At 36.4% G+C, this 22,181-nt stretch overlaps 1 protein-coding gene across 1 annotated transcript in view; it reads right to left on the reverse strand.

The window, feature by feature from the left end:
- Positions 1-22,181, reverse strand: part of RARS2 (arginyl-tRNA synthetase 2, mitochondrial) — a 51,775-nt gene that overhangs the window by 9,794 nt on the left and 19,800 nt on the right. Inside the window, exons 6-11 of the mRNA XM_016207299.2 lie at positions 18,586-18,641; positions 15,795-15,878; positions 13,028-13,104; positions 4,083-4,241; positions 2,962-3,068; positions 1,703-1,798 (exon numbers count right to left, since the gene is read on the reverse strand). Of these exons, the coding sequence (XP_016062785.1) occupies positions 1,703-1,798; positions 2,962-3,068; positions 4,083-4,241; positions 13,028-13,104; positions 15,795-15,878; positions 18,586-18,641 (579 nt within the window). The remainder of the gene's footprint in view (positions 1-1,702; positions 1,799-2,961; positions 3,069-4,082; positions 4,242-13,027; positions 13,105-15,794; positions 15,879-18,585; positions 18,642-22,181) is intronic.

Consider the following 22,181-nt stretch of genomic DNA (forward strand, 5'->3'; position numbering starts at 1 on the left):
GAACAGTGCAGACGTCCAGCCTCACTCCGCCCCTGTCGGTATCCTATGCTTTTCTCTGTCTGTCGTAACAACTCCTTTAGTTCCCATCTGCACACACAGATGTATTCCGTAAGGAACCCACTTGAAAGGGCAGAAACAACTAAAGATAGAGTAAGGTGAAAAATCAAACACCCCAACGAGTGGCAGAAAGAAAATTATTCTCCCAAAGAAAAAAGAGCAAGTATAGGTATTAAGGTAAATACAGCTGGCCCTCCTTATTCACGGGTATCACATCCACAGAGTCAGCCGCGAATAGAAAATTCAGGAAACGTTACCTTGCTGTTGCTGTGTACCATGTAGTTAGGACTACTCTACAATGGTTGCATCTGTACTGAACATGTACAGACTTTTTTTTCTTGTCATTATTTCCTCAACAATACAGTATAACAACTATTTACATAGTACTAGGTATTGTTAAGTACTCTGGAGATGATTTAAAGTATACAGGAGAATATGTGTAGTTTATATGCAAATACTACACCATTTTATATTAGGGACTTGAGCATCTGTGGGTTTTGGTATCTGCAGGGTGTCCTGGAACCAATCCCCTATGGATACCAAGGGATGACTGTACACAGAAAAATCTAGACATAATAACAGCCATAAAAAGATACCAGATCAGGACAGTTACACGGTCTTCATGTCATGGAGCTTCCATTCTGAGTGGACACATTTCTTATAACCACTGCTCATGGGTTTCTTTTGTAATCTGTCCAGCAATAATTAGCTGGCACAAAAAACTTTTCTGTGTATTTTTTGTATCTAGAAAAAGAAATGTACCTCTTAGATACACAGGTTATTTTCACTTCCCACCCCCAACTCTATGGAATTATGGATAAAGGTAAATATCAAAAAGTAATAAAAAGTAGATGAATTTTCTAAGGGACAGTAAGAGAGATGGATGGTTGTTTAAAGTAGTTAACAACAATAATAAAACATCATTACTTTCACCATGCTACAAAAGAAGTTTGTGATGGAATATAAAACCAGCCCAGGAGACACCAGAGCCTTTTGCTAGCAATGCTTGAGCATGGCCATGTTTGCTTGTGTGTCTTTTATTGTCCTTCCTTTTCCTTCCTATTAGCTTTGTCTCAAGAAATAAGTGTGCTTGACAAACTCAGATCTTACTGAGTAACAGAGACTGCTCTTTTCCAAAGGAGTCAGTCATGGAGACAGAAGAAAAAAATGTAAGTGACATGGCCTACTTTCCCTTGGCCTATTTTACCACAGTCAGAATGAGGACTGGTGCATATGTGCACGTAAGATGGTCTTTACAGAGTGAAGACACCACTGAGCTCACATAGCCACCTTCTCGTATACATTTCCTGCCAATGTGCAATTGTAAAATACTTATAGTTGATTACGAGGTATCTCAATTTTATAGTCTGTAGATAATGTATTCAGCTGTGGAATCCTATGATGTTTAACTAACTATAAACAGCTTTCAGTCACTTTTCTGATGATATTTAACCTTCCCAGGAACTGTAACTGCCAACAAACAGAAACCCAATAAATATATTTTGAGTGATGAGAACAAGAGATTTAGAAACTAGCATTTGGTAACAGTTTTGAGGATGAAATAATTGTCTTAGCAGTAATTCTAGAACAAATAACATGAAGTCATATACACATTCTAATGTTGACCTTCACATAAGATACAAACCTGGTTGCATAGAGAGAAGTCCCATCGCTTCGCATTACGGTACAAATTGAGGAGGGGTCACCATTCCCAGAAAGATCCACTACAGCTGTTCCTTTTCTAGAAATGCAAAAAGGTGACTCTGAAGCAACATAATAAATTTAGACATTTAAAAGTATAATATCTATAACATTATCTTTGGCAAACCAGAAGCTATTTTTATTACTTAAGTAGCAATTAAGTGGTATAACCAACAGTGAAGAAAAGCAAGGTGGAATCTGAGCATGAATCTACTAAGAGCGAGTATGATGTAATTAATATTTGGCTATCTTGTCACTCTAGATAAGGTACTTAGATAATGTCTTTAATATACCTAGTTGAACAAATGAGATTACAACTGCAGTTTAACTATAAAACATCATATTTTCCCTCTAATTCCAGTTATTATAACATTAAATATTGGACTAGTTTTGACATGCCATAAAGTACCCTTGAGTGATAAAACCATGGAATTTTGTTGTCTTTCCTCCCTGAGCAAAAATTAGAATCTGTATATGGCAATCTAAAAATTTTCCTTACCAAGATTGCCAAAGATGTTATGAAACAGTTTCTATGTCTTCCTTATAAAGACGGCAAGAGAAATTGCTCTTTGGTACTATGAAAAGTGGTACTTCTAAGCAACTGGTTTGCTTCTACATTACAGATGTCTGAGCTCCTATGACTGGTACTATTTTTCTGTTTGGTTGACCAGAGGCTCCAAGCTAAATTAGAAATCTACCTTAAACAAGAAAACAGAACCCCAGTGTGTGTTATATGATATATCAGTATCACCCTGACTTCATATAATTATCTGTCCTTGCTTCCAGATTTCCTCCTTTTACTCTTTCAAAAGCTTGTATTATACCTAATTCATAAGCTGCCTTAAATCTTTCTTTTTTTGAAGAGGATGGGACTTTTTAAAGAGATACGGTTAAATAAGAAGATATGAATTCTATTTCCTTTTTACAGATATACCATTATCAGCCTGTGTGACCTTAGGCAAGTTACTTTCTGTTCTTCAGTTTGCTCATGTGTAAAGAGCAGATAACACCCTTTCTCCCAGCCTTACCGGAATTTTGTTACGGCAGCAAAAGACAGCATGTGCAAAAGTACTTTGAGCAGCAAAAAGCACTATTAAAAAATGCCAGAAGGCTGCACATCACATTCTGTTGTACTTACTGAGTTAATATATCAATACCAATTTCAAAAAAGAACTTTAATAAAGAATAGTAACCTGATCATACATTGTTTTCTGCAGGAGTCCTTTACTGTCCAGCAACTTTAATACTTCTTGAGATTTTTCATGATAAAATGATTCTCCTGAGTATTCATCAAAGTGTACTCCTAGACGCTAAAAGGGTTCAGAAACACAGAGTTACTTAAATGTCCGATTACCTTACCCTAAGACAAAATAGGTTGCTCTATAGTCTGTCATACAGATCAAGTCACTCCCCTGCGCTAACCTTCTAAAGCCTCCTCCCAGACCAGTCAAGTCCTCACAACAGTACCATGCTGTCCAATATGGTAGTTCTAGGCACATGAGGCTATTCAAATTCAAATGAAATAAAATTAAAGATTTAGTTTCTCAGTCACATTTCTCACACTTCAAGTGCTCTGTAGCCACACAAGGCTAGTGGTTACCACACTGGACAGCACAGATACAGAACATTTCCATCACCGCACGAAGCTAGATTGGAGAGCTCTGGAAAACATCTCACATGAGGTCCCACCCTACAACCTCTTCAACCTCGTCTCCTGCTGTCCTCATCTTGCTTACCTACTCTAGCCACAGGGGCTTCTTTACAGAAACTCTCCTCAGTCCACCCACAGACAGCACACCTGATCTCTTCCCTGTTTAACTCTTTTCCACAGCATCATCACCATCTAACAGCTTATATGCTCTTGGTAATTCACAGTGTCTGTTTAATTCACTCTCTGGCTCCATGCTAGAAAGTAAAGTCCATGAGAAAATTCATTTCTTTTATTTACTGTTATATTTTTCCATGCCCTAGAATGTTTATTAAATCAACAAATTTATATCCATCACATATAGGCCTAAGGAAGCAAATGAAGAAAAACCAATGAAGAAAAAGTGAAGGAATGATCGGAGAGAGAAAAGAAAAGCCACACTGAAACGAAGTATCAGAATGTCACCTGACATTCAGTCTGCTAAGTTCACAGACTTCAGGATTATTTCATAGCTCTAACTTTCATCCCAAAGAACAATATTTGAGTCCTAATTTCCAACTGAATGACAAATCTATTCTTAAAACATGAGCTTGAGAAGGAACTTGGCTATGGCTACCTGGTGGTACCAGTCATGAGCTGCACTACATTACAGGAAAGCAGAAGAGTGGACAGGTACCTTGTAAATCCGAATGTACTCTTCTACGCTCAAGTCCCGAAATTTTTGCCATAATGCAAGTGCTTGCATGTCACCCATTTCCAATCGCTGGAAGAACTCATGTGCTGATTTTGCTACACTCTTATCTTCTGCTGCTTCTTTATTAACTTGTACATAAACCTGAAAGCACACAGTACATTAAATGAAGTATATTACTAGTCAGTTACCTTCAGTAAGGAAAACAAAATCCCGAAAATTCTCATTTAAAGGTTATCCAATTACTCACACTTCAAGTGCCCTCATCACAGTGTAACCTTTCCTTCTTTTCTTTCTGCCATGAGCCTTTAGTGAACCCTATAGGCCCCTTCCCAAAACGCTTCTAAATGCATAAAGTAGAATACATATATTTACAAAGGAAATAATTACATTGAAATACAGTTATCCAAATATTTTTTAAAAATTTAAGATATAGTAATGAAGGAAAATGCTAACTTTCTCATACAGGTTAGTGAAAATAATGTGTAATTTTTTCTTTCCATCCAGGTTCACAGACCCTTACATTAAGAAAGCCTGGCTTAGACTAGACCAGCATGCCGTCTTTTTTTTTTCAAGTCAAATTGCTATTGCTGCAACTTCTCTAAGAAAAGGTTGAAGAAAGTAGGATGCCTCAATCTGGCAAAGAAAAGGCCAAAGGATGATTTAGCAAGTTGTTTTAATGAAATGTTTTTTAAAATTTTTCTCTAAATCCACAAAAGACCAGTAAAATAGGTGACCTAGGAGACTTTTTGGATAGTTAGGTAATTATACTCCAACTTGGGCTCCTGAGAACTGTGTAGAGCACTCACTGCTGGAGTGTTCTTGCACCACCTGCCTTCGTTGGTTTAGCTCTGCCCCCATCCAATGACAGGACTAGAATTGGAGAGCTCATTACCGGCTCTTGCAGTTCTAGGATTCTGTGTTCACAGTTGTTAATTATTTTCTAGTCTCCAAAATCCAAGGTTAAATATCAACATTATAGCTCAAGCGGTTTTGAAGTTATGCATATGAACTATAAAGATTTCATTTACAAGTTGTAACCACCTTCCAGAGAGAAACATGAATGATAAATTTACTATCCTCATTCCCCCGCTCCGCCAGAAAGCTATTAAGTAGCATGAAAGTAATACAAATTGACAAAGTACCAAAAAATAAAATAAAAAAATGAGGCCTCTAAACTCTTACAGTAATATCATCAAAATATCATGGCAGGAGTATTTAAATAAAAAATGGTTTGATTGCTGGAAAATACATTGGGATGACCATAATGTGCTTATACCCATAGATACTACCAACATAAGGGACAGGGCATTAAACACCTGTCTCAAGGTAAAAATGTCTCATCTTTCATAGATGGCTTGTGTTAATTACTAGAATGGCAGAACTGAAGGAATACATACCCAAATAAAGGTAAAAAGTAATATTTTTTTCCTCTTTAAAGTATATTGCGTAGAAAAGAGTTAATATATCAGGTCTGAGACTGGTACCCTTAAAATGTTCTGTTTACAAGGTTAGCCCGTGACTGGCATCTGGGAACTTGGATTTGGGAATGTTCTCACTAACCTAACTGATAAGAGTGTCTCACTGTACCTAAAACTGTGCAAACACTATGGTTTATGCTAAACACCTGCTTTCCTCCTGGGAGTTTGAAATTTTAATATATCTTTATTGATTTCAGAGAGAGGAAAGGAGGGAGAGAGAGAGAGAGACAGACAGACAGAAACATCAATGATGAGAGAGTCATTGGGGATTGAGCCTGCAACCAGGGCACGTGCCCTGACCGGGAATCGAAACCCGATCGCCTGGATCCTAGGGCGACGCTCAACCGCTGAGCCACGCCCGGCCGGGCAGGAGTTTGAAATTTTAGGACATGCTACGTAGAGGGTACCTCCATGATCCTCCAATAGAAACCTTGGGCACAGAGCATCTAATGCACTTCCCTGGTAGACAACACTTCGCATGAACTGTCACAACTGGTTGCAGGAAGAATTAAGTGCATCCTGTGTGAGCCACCCTACTAGGAAAGGACTCTCGGAAGCTTGGGCCTGGTTTCCTCTGGACTTCGCCTCATGTCACTTAGCTGATTTTGCTCTTCATCCTTTTGCTGTAATAACTAATAGCTATGAGTACAATTATATGCTGAGTCCTGGGAGTCCTAGTGAATCACTGAACCTGGGAGTAGTCCTGGGAGACCTGAAGCACATATCATAAAAATTAATTTCCATGTCGTCCTATGAGTAAGTCCAAAATAAGTCAGTTAAAAAACAGGAAAAGATGATTTTGGTAAGGTGTAGGAAAACTGACAAGAGTCACTATAAGACAGTAAATTGCAAACTTCCTGACTTTTGAATGACCTATCCATTGCTTAATACAGGCATACCTCAAGGTTGCCTACAATTATGAAGAGCAATAAAGCAAAGTAATAAAATGAGGCATGTCTCTAAAGACATATACATAGTTTGTGATTCAAAATCCATCTCTCTCTCTCTGACACACACACGCACACATGCAGACACTCATGCACACACAATTTATAAGCAAACTTATACACAAAATATCTTGATTTTCAGAAGAGGAAAGATTTTAGGTTTTTTAAATCTAGGACTCTAAATTTAAATAGCCAAACATTTAAAAATCTAGTAAGCATTCAAACTACTACTATTTTTAGAAAAAAACAACAAAATCTTTTTCCTTTCTTAAAGTTTCAAATAGAAATAATTAAAACAAAACAAAACATAAAAACCCTTTCTAAGGCTTTAAGAATCTTGGGATTTTAGCAATTTGTAGTTATAAACCAAATATTACTGAAAATCAACTAACACTGTCAAACAGAATAAAAAAGCCTTAATTAGTACTTAACAACCTGCCTGTAAAGGCACAATATGAAACTATAATTATGAACATTCCTCAGGGTTTTAGAAAAGAAATGCCATTTCCTTCACAAATAAATTTAATACTGTGTACTTCTGAAAATACAGTTTTAAACTTACAACTATCACAAACCTTTACCCTTAGAAAGTATGCATTTTGAAGATAGCTTCCTTTTGAGGCTAGATCTAGACAGAAAGGGAAGAAAAAGGAAATTTTAAATTTGGATTTGATAAGAGAATATGGCTTAAGCAAAGTGTTTTTGAAGATGGAAACACAAATTTTCTTTTAGTTACTAGCATGCAAAAGCCAGTTGGTTTTCCACTAGGGAAAAAACGAAATGTCTGAGACCTCCTTGAAGAAATATTCACCTCTTCCTTTCATTATTTCTAGATGCTGGGATTGCTGAAAAGCCTATGACACTTATTTCTAATTTAACTGATTAAGATAATTACAGTCAGCTCTTGGGATGACCTGCACAAATGTAAAGAAATAAGCAAGAAAATAAAGCCCTCTTACTCCTTCTCAATCCCTTAAATTTGATTCTAAAATGCCATTAGCCACATAGGTACAGTCTATTCTCTTGGGGCAGGACCTGAACCCTATCCCATTATTTTTGCCTGAAAACTCAGAGTAACTGCTAAGGATGGTTAGCATAACTTGGACACTAAAGACTTTTTAATCTGTATATTTATTTGTCCTCTGTCTTAAAAGGCATTTAATTTTGATCTCATTTTTTAGAAAAGAACATGTAACTAATTCATAATTATAATTCAAACAAGCTCATTGTTAGTTTAATTTCGCTTCATGTCTTGGTTGAGACAGATTCCTATGTTAAATGAAATATTTAAAAAATTCAAACAAATTAATATAATTTAATATATCAACACATCAAACAGCAAAGTCAAAGCTAGCAAGGTAAAAAAATAACTCACATGAAGTAATTAATTCATTAATTGTCAAATTTCTCATTAGTACATTAAGCAGCATAGAAACAGCATTTTGCCACTCATTCATCTCCTTTTAATATTTAAAATCTTTTTATTCTCTGTACATAAGTAATAATATCCATGATACATTACCTACCCCTTTACTCAAAGGCAATAATTACTAACTTCTTGAGATCATCATGCATTTGTGCCTAATAAGTACAACATTTTTCATGCTGAAAAACGTGTTTTTTGCACATTTCAATGGGGTGGGATAATTACTGAGCTATTAACATGTACTCTGGCCTTGCTCGGCATTTCCATCCTTGTTCTAAAAACACTTAGAGGACAACAACATGTGTAGTGCTGTCCCAGAAGAGCATGTGTTAGGGAGAAATTCGAATGGTTTTGGGAGGGGCTGTCAAGAGCAATGGTATAGCAAAGAGGCTTTCTGGAGAGAGGGAAGAACTGTCTAGATTGAAGATGGGATATGGGAACACTCCCAGGAATAGCAGAAGCTGAGTAGCCCCTGGGGTGGCAACAGGCCCTCGGAGAAAAACGGTTCACGGTGTCCCTAACAGGGAGGCTGGTCTCTAGGCCTGTGGAATTGGGCCATAACAAGGACCTCCGAGGTGAAACTCATCACACAAGCAGAGCTGTGTACCTGCAAGGCCTTATGTAGGCTTGCGTCTGGGCATATCAGTCAAGACCAGTGTGGACTGAGGTCAAGAAGAGGCGTTCATGCCTTCCTGGGATGCACATAGCCTAGGGAACTTTGTGTGATTTGGGAGGTGGGGAATCCCAGCAATGACTTAATTGACTCTCATCACTCTCAAAAGTGATGCTGTGGTTCAGGTTTAATTAGACTTACACTAAAAGAGCAATTTCTTGCGTATAAGTGTTACAACAGGTAAAATTCACAGCAACCACAACAATCACCCTGAAAAAAGTAATGTTACCTAACCAATAAAAAACTTTAGAATTCATTTCTTTATACAAATTTCTAACTGCATAAATAATCCTGTATAGGTCTAGAATCAATTTAGTCTTGAATTCTTTACTTAAGTTTGAGAAACTGTTCTGAGACTCTTAACGCCAGGAAAAATATGGTCTCCTGAGGAATAGATACTTCCTCCACATTGCTAAAAATGAGAGCAAGTAAACAAACTGGTTTTGATCTTGCCCTATATTTTCACTTACTACTTTTTTTTTTTTTTTTTTGCTACTGATATAGGGAAACTCAGGGTCAGATCTCTTATATACTATTACCTTGTAATACATTATCCTCTGACTTTGTCTTTCTAAAGTGCCCATCACTGCAATTACCTCAAATCCTTTCAGAATGGGGCCCATGGAGATCATTTTGAACTTAAGAAAAAATTTATACTACCTATGTTAATATATTTTGTTGCCTTTACAAATGCCAGAGCTAGAGTACAGGGCTAATGCATACTTTATTGGCATAGTATCTATCTCTTGTGAGAGGTGGCTAATATTTCAGAGGATTTTCTATAGTTATCAAAATCCATATTAATAAGCAACATGCAATGAGTCAAATTCTAAAATCTTCTGTAGGAAAAAAAAAACAGAAAAAGGAAAAAAGGCTGGGTTATATATTCCTAAAGGTACCGTGTTAGATGTTATCAAGGTCCATTCAAAAAGTTTAAATCTAGGAGAAACCCTGGAAAATTTCTTCTAAATATTATTATTAAAACAAAAGTAAATGATGACATCCATATACCCATGATTTAGATTTAACATTTGATAACTTTTTACCATGAGAAATTACTTTTCAATATAAATAGAGAGGCTTTTTGTAAATGTTCCAAAACTTATTACAAATGTTTTCCTTGCATCAACAGTGTAAATTCCAAACAGTAAATATATTAGTTGTTTAACTCATCAGTCAATTCAGGGGGGAGGATCTTTTATGAAACCACTTCCCTATTTTGTGACAACAAATTAGAACTAAAGAAAAAGTTTCAAATGTTGGCCTACAAAAGGCCTGTTTATGTAACAACACAGCCAGATGTCACTGGCAAAGAATGACTACAGGTACAGAAAAAAAACTAGTAATGAAGCAAAATGGAAATGCAGTAGAGAAATGATTGTAGGTGTTAAATGTTTTCATCACAGAAAACAAATGCTAAAACGATCATATAATATAATTTCTAACCTGGCTGAGACACTGAAAAGGGGATACTGATTGCGGTAGGTCACAAAATCTGCTACTGGATGACTTAAGCCAAATTCAAAAACAAATATGCTAGAGGTTGAACTACCAAAACTAAATTACTAATTGCATCCCTGGTACAGCAATTTGAGGATGAAAGAAAGAAAATGCTATGTAAGTAATTACAACCAATGGACATAAATGGCTAAAAAAGGCACTTTGTAGTGCCCGTAGGGGGCAGGGCGGTGTAGCACATGGAGCATTTGGGAGCCAAATTGCCTGTGTTGGAATACTGGGTGTGGTCCTTGAGGTTCTTCATTAGTAAACTGCATAGTAAAGTAAGTTAGAATCTGACAAATGGTAACTAGTGTGTCCTACCATAGCTAGCCTTTCCTTGGAGCTACACAATAGGTTTTATATTGCATAACTTAAATGAAAGAGAGAGAAAAGAGCAAGACCAAATTCATTCAAACATTTCCTGCAAGGTACAACGTTTGGGGCTGGGGATAAAAGATCAGGAAGACACAGTCCTTCCTCTCAAAGAACTCACAACTATAATTTGACAAGGAGAAAACCAGGGGTTCGACAATGGTTAAGTTTTTTGTTGCTTTTTTTTTTTTTTGAGCAGGATAAGATCATTTAATAATATGTGCTTAAAGCTTTAAAAAAGGAAAAAGTTCCTCATTTGTGCTAAAAGTTGTTGAAAGTAATCTACAGTGACAGTTATTTTATTTTAAAATAAAAAACAGGTCTGCAAGAATTAGCATAAAGCTAAAATAACCTGGAGGTTGTCACTTTAGATTCTGCATTTCTCTGTCCTGCAAAGGAAGGAGAAAGAGAGCAGGTGAATGCTCTAATGGATTTCTATCTTCTATTACAAACTGCAAGGTGGGTGTATTTGACTTGCACTTTTTGTCCATAAATGCTGCTCCCCTATGAAGCTATTAGGCAAAAGAATACTTAATGAAAGCAAAGCCACTGTTCCTTGAGTTTTTAGTTATTCATAGGAGTACCTCCGCCTGTGTTTCTTAACTATGTGTATCCATCAATTAGTCACCTCTAACATACATGCATGATCTCCTTTTTATGAGTCTCAAAAGACAGGGAGTTGTGTTAAACTACTTGGAAACATATGTTTAGGTTTCTATGGAGTTTGAGAACAGATTTTTACTAAAGTATTTAAAACATGGGCAACAGAGATTTACTGTTTTCAGAATTCAATAAAAGCTTTTGTGCGGGGTGGGGGAAAGGTGAGAACAGTTACTCTCACATATGAAGCTTAGAGAAAGAGAAGAAGGGGAAGAGGAGGGAGGGGGAGAGAGGGAGGAAGTGGGGGGGGAGAGAGGGGGGGTGTCAGTTTTTGTTGTTCCACTTACTTATGCATTTATGGGCTGATTCTTGTATGTGCCCTGACCAGGGATTGAACCCACAACCTTGGCATATTGGAACGATGTTCTAACCAACTGAGCCACCTGGCCAGGGCTGTACTCAAAATTCTTAAATATGTTCTCTCAAGGTCTCCAAAGAGGTTGATATTTTCTGCACCATGGGTTGTCTCTGTTGGCCTGGATCTGATGAAAGGTTCACTAAGCTTGTGGGAAAGAATACATACTATTATTCAAAGTTTAATAAAATAATACAGTAAAAATTCCAGGCACTAAGGTGGCATGCTTTACTTACAGACAACCATAAAGAATTATTAATTTTTAAACCCTTGCCTATCAATAGAACTCTTAATGGGAGATAAAAAAAATCTTTTGGTTAATATTATGTATCAAAATTTAGGCATTTAAAGTGCGGTGTAGCCCTAGCTGGTTTTGCTCAGTGGTTAGAGAATCGGTGTGCAGACTGAAGGGTCCCAGGTCCGATTTTGGCCAAGGGCACATGCCTCGGTTGCAGGCTTGATCCCTGGCCCTGGTCACGGCCCGTGCAGGAGGCAACCAATCAATGTGTCTCTCTCACATCCATGTTTCTCTCTCTCTCTCTTCTACTCTCTCTGAAAAGCAATGGAAAAAATATCCTTAGGTGAGGATTAAAAAATAAATCAATAAAAAATAAAGTGCAGTGTAGGTGTGGAATCAGGAGGAAATTATAAACCTTTAAAAATCCTCAAGAATTAAAATGTATTTTTGTGAAATTTAACTACAAAGCCAGCTGCAGGAGAAAAACCATTTATAAAAAGAACAACCAAACGCACTCTGTGGCTTTGGCTAGAGGACTAAAGCATTAGTTTGGCATGTGCTCTTCCTCCTACACAGGCATAACATCTCTGTTCTGACCTCGTGGTCTGTCACCAACATGGCTGATGGTGTATTGTATTTCTTCTTCCAGAAATAGCAGAGGTAACAACTGAAACAAAGAAAAGGAAACACATCCCTGGAGATGAATTGGACAGGAAGAGTATTATTAATAACTCCAGGAAGGACTGATGAAAGAGAAACAAGGGACTAAAAGAAGTATAATAGAATGGAGTTCACATTGGGCAAAAGCAAGGTAAAGAAGCTGAAAGACAGAAATGTAAAAAGCATGTACAAATTCAGAAAGAAACACACCTCCCTTCCTCCACACCAGAACATGAGCAAAAAAAGGATATTCTCATGTTTTTCAAGTCTAAATGAGTTATAGTTACTACCAAGAAGAAATCTGAAGTATACAACAACTGACAAAAATTGAGAAATTTATCTGTGTTAAATTTTTATCCTATGTATTTATTCTAAGAAGCTTCCATACCTAGAGAACTACTGTCCCAATTCAACTAAAACAGTAATAAAAGAACACTTGGATTTGAAAATTAAAAGAACTCCCTAGTAAAATAAAAACACGTTTTCAATTTTTTGGTTCCTTGTTTTAAAAAACATTTGTTAAAACCTCTGGGATTAAAATGTGTTACCAAGCTGCATAGTACTCTGAAAGAAAAAAAAAGTTGAAGCATTTTCTAATATTGTATCTTGACAACTTACTTCGAAGAGATGCTGCAAAGGATTAGACTGGAGTTTTTCTTCATAGCCAAACAGTTGGAAGCCAGTTCCCAGAAGACCTACCACAATAATCCGTAAATGAAAACATTATAAAATGGAACAGAAGAGAACAGTGATGGCAGGGAACAGGTATAGTTCTATAAAAAGATCAATCTCCCAAAATTGTGTATCTTGAGAACACTGAAAACACATGCTATCACCTTCTGCTACCCCATAAACTGACACAAGTCAAATTCAATATATTGAATCACAAATTCAAATTATTGAAATAGATCAATTACTGAAATTAAGTTCACAGAAACCAATAGACTATGAGCTCATCAAAGGAAGGGGCTAAAACTAATTTATCTTTGTACTAACAGTGTTCAACACCTCCCTAGCAGACACAATAAAAAAAGCATTTGTTGAGCAGCTAACTCTGGGGAAAACATCATGATGCTGGGCACTGGGCACTCAAAATTTGTGAAAACTGATAGGAAAGTGATTTCAAAACTTCCTTTTTAAAATAAAACAAAGGTAGGAATTATCTGAGTATAATAATATTAGTCCTTAAATAACTGAATTAAAACAATAAAAGAGAAACTAAAAACATCCCTGGTTACTTCTATGCAAGGTGAACAAGCAACAAAATTTTTTAGTCATATTTTTGTCTTTTGACAATACTTTTTTTTCAAGTCTTTGATGGTAAGTTCAGCATTCATTGGCAGTATTAATTTGAACATAAAAAAAAAAATTGAAGTTTATAAATCAGCAATGAAAATGCCTATTGTGGACTGTGAATATTTATACTCTTAAGATATTTTGATAAAAGATGATCACAATTTCAGTTTGAAAGGGTATCTGCAGCCTGGGGCCAAAAGCAATAAAAGGTAGTTTAATTATTTACAAAACCATCTGTTTCTACAACTATATCAATTACCAAGCTTCAATTCCAATGGAGCTATTACCACTGGGCTTTGCTGACTGGTGTACATTTTTCCGTACAGGCTCAGCAGAAAGTGGGGTGCTACTGAACATATGGACATACAACACTTTGGAGTTTAGACAGGAACTAGAAGGATGGCTGAAACATGTACTAGCTCTATTCACTTTCAAGCAAAAGCAAATATGATTGTGATTCAGGGTCCTGGGAGCAAGCAGGACATGAAAAGATGTCCAGAGTGTTCTAAAAAGCAGAAATAGGAAAAGAAAAGGCCAATTCCATTTAACATTTCACCTAATATATTTTCAAAAACTAATTCTGTGCCTAGGAATGTCTGCCAACTTTCAATAGGGGATAGCTGAAACAGCCAAAATTAAAACTCTTCAACAATGACGGTTATAATGGAAATGTTGACAGATCATTGACCACTGTAGTCTTTTGGAGAAAAACAGCTATAATAAAATCCTGCAGATAAAATTTCATGAATACCATAATCACAGATTTGCTAATGCTTATGAAACGCCTAAATCAGTCAAATGAATATAAAGTGGACACCATCTATTGAATCTGACTATTGAGCCTAGAGCCTAAACCTCTATTTACCAGCCGTTGTGAACTACAGGTGGATTTTTAAAATGCAGGGCATGTTTTCTGATTCCTCCACAGTGAATATAAGAGCATTGTTAACAGGTTCAAGTTCTACCCTTTTTAAGGTCTAAAAAAGATTTTTAACTGAAAGTATAATATTCATAAGAGAAGGTCATGATAAGTCTGTCTTTTGAAAGCTTTGATTTCATTTCACTAGATATGGAACATACTATTAAAGTGAACTTCAGAACTGGCAGTGTACACTGCAATTTATAGAAGCTTTAAAATATTAACTAGCCTTTCTTATAGATTAGGATTGTAAAATAATTCCCAGGACAGAGTCATTCATCATTCGAAGTGCCTCTTATGTGCCAGGCACTATGGATACAAAAATAATTAAGACACACTCCATGCCCTCAAAAAATATATCATCTAGCAGGGAGAGAAGCAAACAAATCTGAAGATGGTAGGATAGAAGCCTATTTGAATAGAGCTGACTAGAACTTGGAGATGTGAGAAGGTGGGCAAAGGGTGTATCTGTGTGTCAGAATGCTTTACAGAGGTGACACTGTAAGGGCTGGATCTTAAAACACACATAGTTGCCAGAGATTTTTAAAAGTTTGCATTTCACATGCTACCAGTCCTTTACCGCCTTAGCAACTACATTTGTCTTGCCCTTGATTACTGGCATATATGAGCTACGAATGATTCTGACTAAACTCTTGACATTGGAGATAATTTGTGGCACTCATCTGTCTGGGTCTCACTTCTCTCTTCCTCTCTTTGTTTTCCCTCTAGGCCATGGACCCAGGAAATAAAAACAGATCACCCTTCACATAGGATGGCCCAGGGAGGCTGGACTTCCCTTGTTTTAAAAATGGTGGGACTGTCATTGAGAAGGGTGTATATAGCAAAATTAACTTTTTCCCTGTATACTCCTTCTACATTTACCTTACAAATATAAGCTATTTTTCTTTAATAAAACCACAGAAGCCTGTATTTATTGGGTGTTTCTCTGAAAGTGTGAAGTTTCCTTACCCAAACTCACTTGTGTGGTGAGACTTACTCTAATAAATAGAATATAAGATTTATGCAAAAGAGCCATTAGGAAAAAAAAATAGGTAGGAGGCACTACTTTATCTAATGGGATTCTGCCTATATTCTGTCTGGATGATCAAGTGACATGATAGTAAAACATTAAATTTAACTGTGAAATGAAAAATAAAATCTCAAACTTACCAAACTGCATACCCCAATCTCCAAGGTAATTTATTCTGGTTACTTGATGTCCTAAAGCTTCTTTGAGATTTGCTATGAAATTTCCTAGTAATGAATAAAATACAGTTTCTCATTCTTGTTATCCATTTTGGCATAAGAACCATGTGCTTCTCCATTATCAAAATAATAGCAGAAAATTCTTTTGGCACAATTTACCAAATCAGTGTTTTGTTTTTTTTAACTAAAATATTATTGTGTTTTCATCTATGTTATGGAAAGTAATGAATTATTGAGGGAGTAGTTATTACAAGGAATCTCCTAACTTTCACAAGAACAGAATTTTTATTAACATTAATGGGAGTTGGGAACACATTAGAGTAATTGCTATTCCAAGTTAATCCCAGGGACAGAATATAACACCGTCTTAGTAATTAACAAGAAATAATTTAGCTGTGCCCTAAAGAACATGAGTCATACTGGTTTTATTTCTAAATAGCTCACTTTGCCTTCTTTCAATCACTGAAGTCTATCTTCTTAAGCCTGCTCCCTAATAGCACATGGCATTCCAAGGCCTCCTGGAATTGCCAATATTGGTTTGATATTCAAGATATGTTCCACTCTCCTAGTGTGCCCTCAACATACTGCAGAAGCTGGAAACCTAAAAATTACATTTCCCAGAATCTCTTGCAGTTAGGGCTCCAGAAGTAATTTAGGTTTGGGTAATCAGATATACGTTGCATGAGATTTAGAAGGTGGAAATGAGATGGAAGGGGAGCTACTGTACTTCTATTTTTTCTGACAAAAGTAGTTGCGGAGGCTGTGTGTGTGTGTGTGCGCGCGCGTGTGCGTGCGCGCGTATGTCATCACTAATAGAGGGCCTAGTATCCTGTCATGTGACCTCCAAGGTAATTGAAAGACTGGGAATGAATGCGGCTGCCTCTTTTGCTAGTATGAATTCTAGAAGGCAAGGCAGGAGCAGTGGGAGTTTCCTGCCTATGGCAGTGGCAGCATGGTTCTAGAGCAGTGGAAATGATTGCAGGAAAGGCAGATGCTCCTTGATGGCCCAAGTTCTATGGTACAGTTTTAGGAGTCTTTTGTCAGCTTCCCAAAGCTTATTCAGCACTCCCAACAACTTTGTAAATTAGTCAATATCCTGTAGTAAATCTCTCCTGCTTTTACTAGAGTAGATACAATTTTCTGCAAATAATCCCTCACAAGTATGTAACATCTGACTTAAATTACCGCAGCTACTTCTCTTCCAGCTTCCCTACTTCCAGACCTTCCCAACCTATAGAGTTCCAGCAATAGGAACCGCCTTCTTCAATGGTACTCAGACTGTATTCCTATTTTTTCTTAGCACCTTATTACCTTACAAATCCAACTAAAAGGCTGAATCTGAGTGTCTGGAACTGACTGTCTAATTTTCAATCCTGGCTATGATACTTAACTAGCTGTGTGATTTTGGAAATGCTCCTTTTGGTATCTGAGTTTCCTCATCCATAGAGTTAGGAGGCTTACCAAACAGGGCTGTTATGAAACTAATTGAGTTAATATATGAAAACACTTAACATGGCAAGTAAATTCTCAATAAATATTCTCTCTTCCTGGTCGAAATAGTTCCCTTAACAACTGTTAAACAACGTTATCATGCTCTACCTATTACTTATTCCTGTAGCTTTTCTTACACTGTATATTTCTTATTCTCTTTTTTCATCAAGTCCTGTCATTTTTTCTCTTAAACTGCAGCCTGAGAACTTTGTAACAAGGAAAGCTGACTCCAGTTTAATAATAATCTATGCCACAAAGTGCTGATTTCTCCAATTCTTAGAAGTATTCAAGCACGGGTTAAATGATTTTCTTTTAAGCATGCAATAGACAGATTTCTATACAGGAAGACAGATCAGATGAGATAAACTTCAAAGTCCCTTCTAATTCTAATATTATACAATTCTAACTGCAGTTTTTAAATTAGGCTGTTGCTTTATATCATGTTTTAAATACATGAAAATCATAACCCTATACACTAAAGCAGTGATTTTCAACTGGTGTGCCACAAGAATTTTTAAAACATGCAATACCTGACTATTTAGTCAGAGGCACTGATCTCTTTTCCCTTAGATTGTAAAATAAAAAAATGATAACGGCCAACACAACAATAGTTGTCCAGTGTGACTGAATCAAAATTATACCTATTTTTTTTTTTGGTCAGATTGGCAAAAAATATGATATACATTTTGGTGTGCCGCACAATTTTAGTAATTAGTTTATGTGTGCCATGAGATGAAAAAGGGTGAAAATTGCTTCACGAAAGCAGCATTATAGCTATGAAGTATGACAGCAATCTCTATTAGAATAGTCTTGTTTCAATTTCTAGTCCTGAACACTCTAGTTAGTACTCACGTGACTGAGGTTGAGTTTCTTTTTTTAAAAACTGAGATATAATTAACATACAACAGTTTCTTTAAAACACAATACATGAACAAAAAAATGAGGGAATCACTATCATCTCCACATAACTATTCTCATTTTTACACCTTTCATATCTTTTCCATATGCATACATATTTTAAAAAAGTTAAAGTCATAACCAACATACTAGTTAAAACTGTTTTCTGAGTTAATCTTTTGGTTTTGAAACAAATTTCTTTTTTCTACTTCTACACCAATTTTCCCTATTTCATGTAATATTTAATTAGCATCAATCTCATATAAATTTGAACTTTTTTGTCCTATTGTTATTTAAGCATTAAACCACTAGACTTCATTAGCAAATACTGCCCCAAAGACATAATTTTCTGTGAAATGAAACTTACCTATGATGGTAGAACGCAAATGTCCAACGTGAAATTTTTTGGCAACGTTAGGTGAACTATAAAAAATTGCAAAAGTTATATTTCTGTTTAGAACAAGAGCTCTACAATGCACTAGGTCACACCTCCACAGCTCAACACAATTGGGGACTAAGGCCTTTGGTAATTTAGGGCAAAGATAAGTTAAAAAATAGAAATTTAGAGCAAAGATAAATTAGAACTCAAAGAATCATCTTTAGTTAAACAGACCCCGTGATTCATGAGGCTATACTGTACACAGAGGTGGCACACTGAGGAAGCAGACACATTTAAGGTTTGATAAAAAGATAAAGAAATTCAGGGATATTGTTTTGACACAAACAATGTCGACTACAGGGAATTAAATTTAGTGCACCATTTTATAAACCCTTTATCCTTTCAAAAAATTTTGAGGACCCCAATGAAATTTTGTTTGTATGGGTAATATCTATCAATATTTACTGTATCAGAAATTAAAACAGAAAAATATAAAAATATTTATGCATTAAGTTTCCCAGAATAATCAGAAATCTGACTTGCCACTCCAAATTCTCAGCCAACACTTTTATCACTCCTCTGTGTCCTTGAGAAGTTGTAATCAATAATTTAACATTATAGCCCTAGCCAGTCTTGCTCAGTGGTTAGAGCGTCAGCCTGTGGACTGAAGGGTTCCGGGTTCAATTCCGGCCAAGAGCACACACCTCAGTTGCAGGCTCGATCCCCGGCCCCAGTCGGGAGGTAGCCAATCATGTGTCGCTCTCACATTGATGTTTCTTTCTTTCTCTCTCTCTCTCCTTCCACTCTCTCTGAAAAAGCAGTGGGGAAAAATATCCTTGGGTGAAGATTAAAAAAAATAATTTAACATTACAAACTACAAATGCTTCTAAGGCACTCACTACCTGACAGGCAGTTTTATGCATTACCTCACTTAATACTCATAAGAGGTGTGAAGTAAGGTACTCTTATCTCTTATTTTACAGATCAGGGAACTGAGGCAACAAGGAAGAGAGATAATAAAAACAAATGTAGCAATATCTTGATGACTTGAATCTGGGTGATGAGCACATGGGGTTTACTTATACTTCTCTGTTTTGTGCATGTTTAAAGTTTTCATAAGTTTTTCAATATTAAAAAGGGTAATTAACCAGAAAACCAGAAAAATATAGAAAACACTGGTTTTATAAAACTGGATAGTTAAGGTCTGTGATTCCTGAGAATGAAAACAAACAAGGTGATCCCTAGGACTGCCTTAATTGCAAATCTGTGAGGTAAAGCAGAAACATTTATAGCATGAAATGTTTATATTAGAAAGAAAAAACGCTGCAAATCAATAATCTAAGGGTTTCCTTTAAGAAATTAGAAAAGGAGGACCAAAGCAAGCAGAATAAAAGAGAATAATATAGATAAAAGCAAAAATCAATAAAACAGATAAAAAGACAGAAAATATTCTATACTGTAATTGTAGTGGTTACACAACCTGTACACCTTTGCCAAAACTCATCAAATTATGTGCTGAAATATGGTGAACTGTATTGTATTGTATGTAATTATACCTCATTAAAGCTGATTTTTAAAAAATCAACAGACTACTATGAAAATATAAAAATTACAAACCACCCTGGATGTTTTGATATTAAAGGAACATAAGAAACATTGTTTAGTGAAAAAAGCAAGGAGTAGAACAATATATAATGTATGAGATCTGTTTATAAATGCACAGAATATATCTAGGGGGATAAACAAGAAACTAGTATTGGTGAATGACCAAAGGAGAGAACCAGGAAACTGGGATGGGGAGAGGACTTCCTTTTTACTGAATATCCTTTTGCAATCTTTGATTTTTTTTCCAACTAAGTATTTATATTATGTGGGGGTTTTTAGGCTTTCTCAGAGCTTTTATATTTTTTCCTCTAGGATTAGGAGAACTGAATCTATACAGGTCTTCAGCCTTGACAAAAGGTCACTTGAAATCATCAATTTGCCATTCTCTGGCACCATATACTCACTAGAAAGGGAACATAATAAAATGGAAAACACAAATTCAACTCCTTTGGAAACCAAAGTAGCCACAATAAATGAATTATAGTTTGGACACATTACTGGGACTTGTAAAGGATTATTTCATATAATTTTCTCAATCTTGTAAGAAAAGACAAATATTATTGCTCTTATTTTCCAGGTAAGAAAAGAGGCCAGGGGGAAAAAGCTGTCCCATCTGAGATCACCGAATCAGTTACTAACAGAACTGGTACTCTGATCTTTTTACCAAGCAGAGGACCTCAATCTATCCTATGAGAATACTTCACACTGGGAACAGCAGAGGGTGGGAAAAGACTGTGCTGAGCAAAGGAGAGGAAAGGCTACATTACTGACTGCTCCTGCAGGTTTGATCTGAACAAAATAGGAAAGGCTGACTTTGCAGAGAGGAGAAAGGCAACCATAGTTATCTACAAGTTTTACATCACCTACCAGGTAAAGCCCATCTATGATGGACAGTCATCTACTCTGGTACTTCATCACACTGCTCCTAGATCTGACAAAATATATTACAACCAACACTATGTATCAGGGAGGCAGTAAAGGTTTAGTATGCAGGCTTCAGAGTCAGAGTTAGCTCTATGACCCTGAACAAGTTACTTGACCTATTATCATCACCATCATCTCAATGCAGGGGGCAAGTTTCTTGAGCAGTGATTATATCTCTTGATTTGGGGGGTGGGGTGGGAAAGTTGTCTGGTCAATTTAAGATACTATAAGTTTAAAGCATTCTCTTCTGCCACATCTCTCATTTTCAGAAGAAATTCAAGAACAATGTTTTCTATCAATTTTGTCCCATCCCCCACCTGTTTGTCTCAACTTTGAAACCACAGTGGTAAGCACCACAGCAACTAGAAAACTTCTAAGGGAGGGGGGCAGCTAAGGTTGTTCCATAGCAATGTTAGATGGAAAGTAACAGAGAGCAAAGATGAGTGCTGGGAAATGGGCTCTGTATTCATCAGCATTCAAATGCGCATTTAAGTTCCAGCCCTCCTTAACTGCTTCAGAAAAAAAACTTGAGAGGGGCAAATCCATAGACAAACCACCACAGAAAAAGCCTACAGAATACAACTCAAATAGAACAGGTTATTTTTAGACATTTCTTACAAGCATAAACAAAAAAAGAGCAGTATATGGGAAACAAAAAGGGGAAAAGCCAGAGAATCGATAAGTAAGGAAGACTGACGTTTTGGTATTTTGAGCTTGGTTGGGGAGAAGAAATGGTGACGGTAAAGTGAAAATGAGGAAGAAGGTGTTCGAAGTGAGCACTCGTGGCAACTTTTCAAATTTCAAGAAACTTATAAAGGCATTATTTCAAGGATGTATGCATAGAAACATACTATAACACCTCCCTACTGATTTTCCTTTACTGCTGGTTAGGTAATAGCAAGAAGTGTGAGTAATATGGTACTGAAGTATCTCCCCAGAGAAGAAGGTGATGTGTTCTGCATCAATTTAAAGACATGAATGGAAAGAATTACAGATGGCCACAAACATTTGCCACTAAGAGATGTAGTCTATTTTCCTCCCCCTGAATGTGGGCT

This window comes from Miniopterus natalensis, chromosome 5, assembly GCF_054644295.1.
Source record: "Miniopterus natalensis isolate mMinNat1 chromosome 5, mMinNat1.hap1, whole genome shotgun sequence".
NCBI lineage: Eukaryota > Metazoa > Chordata > Mammalia > Chiroptera > Miniopteridae > Miniopterus > Miniopterus natalensis.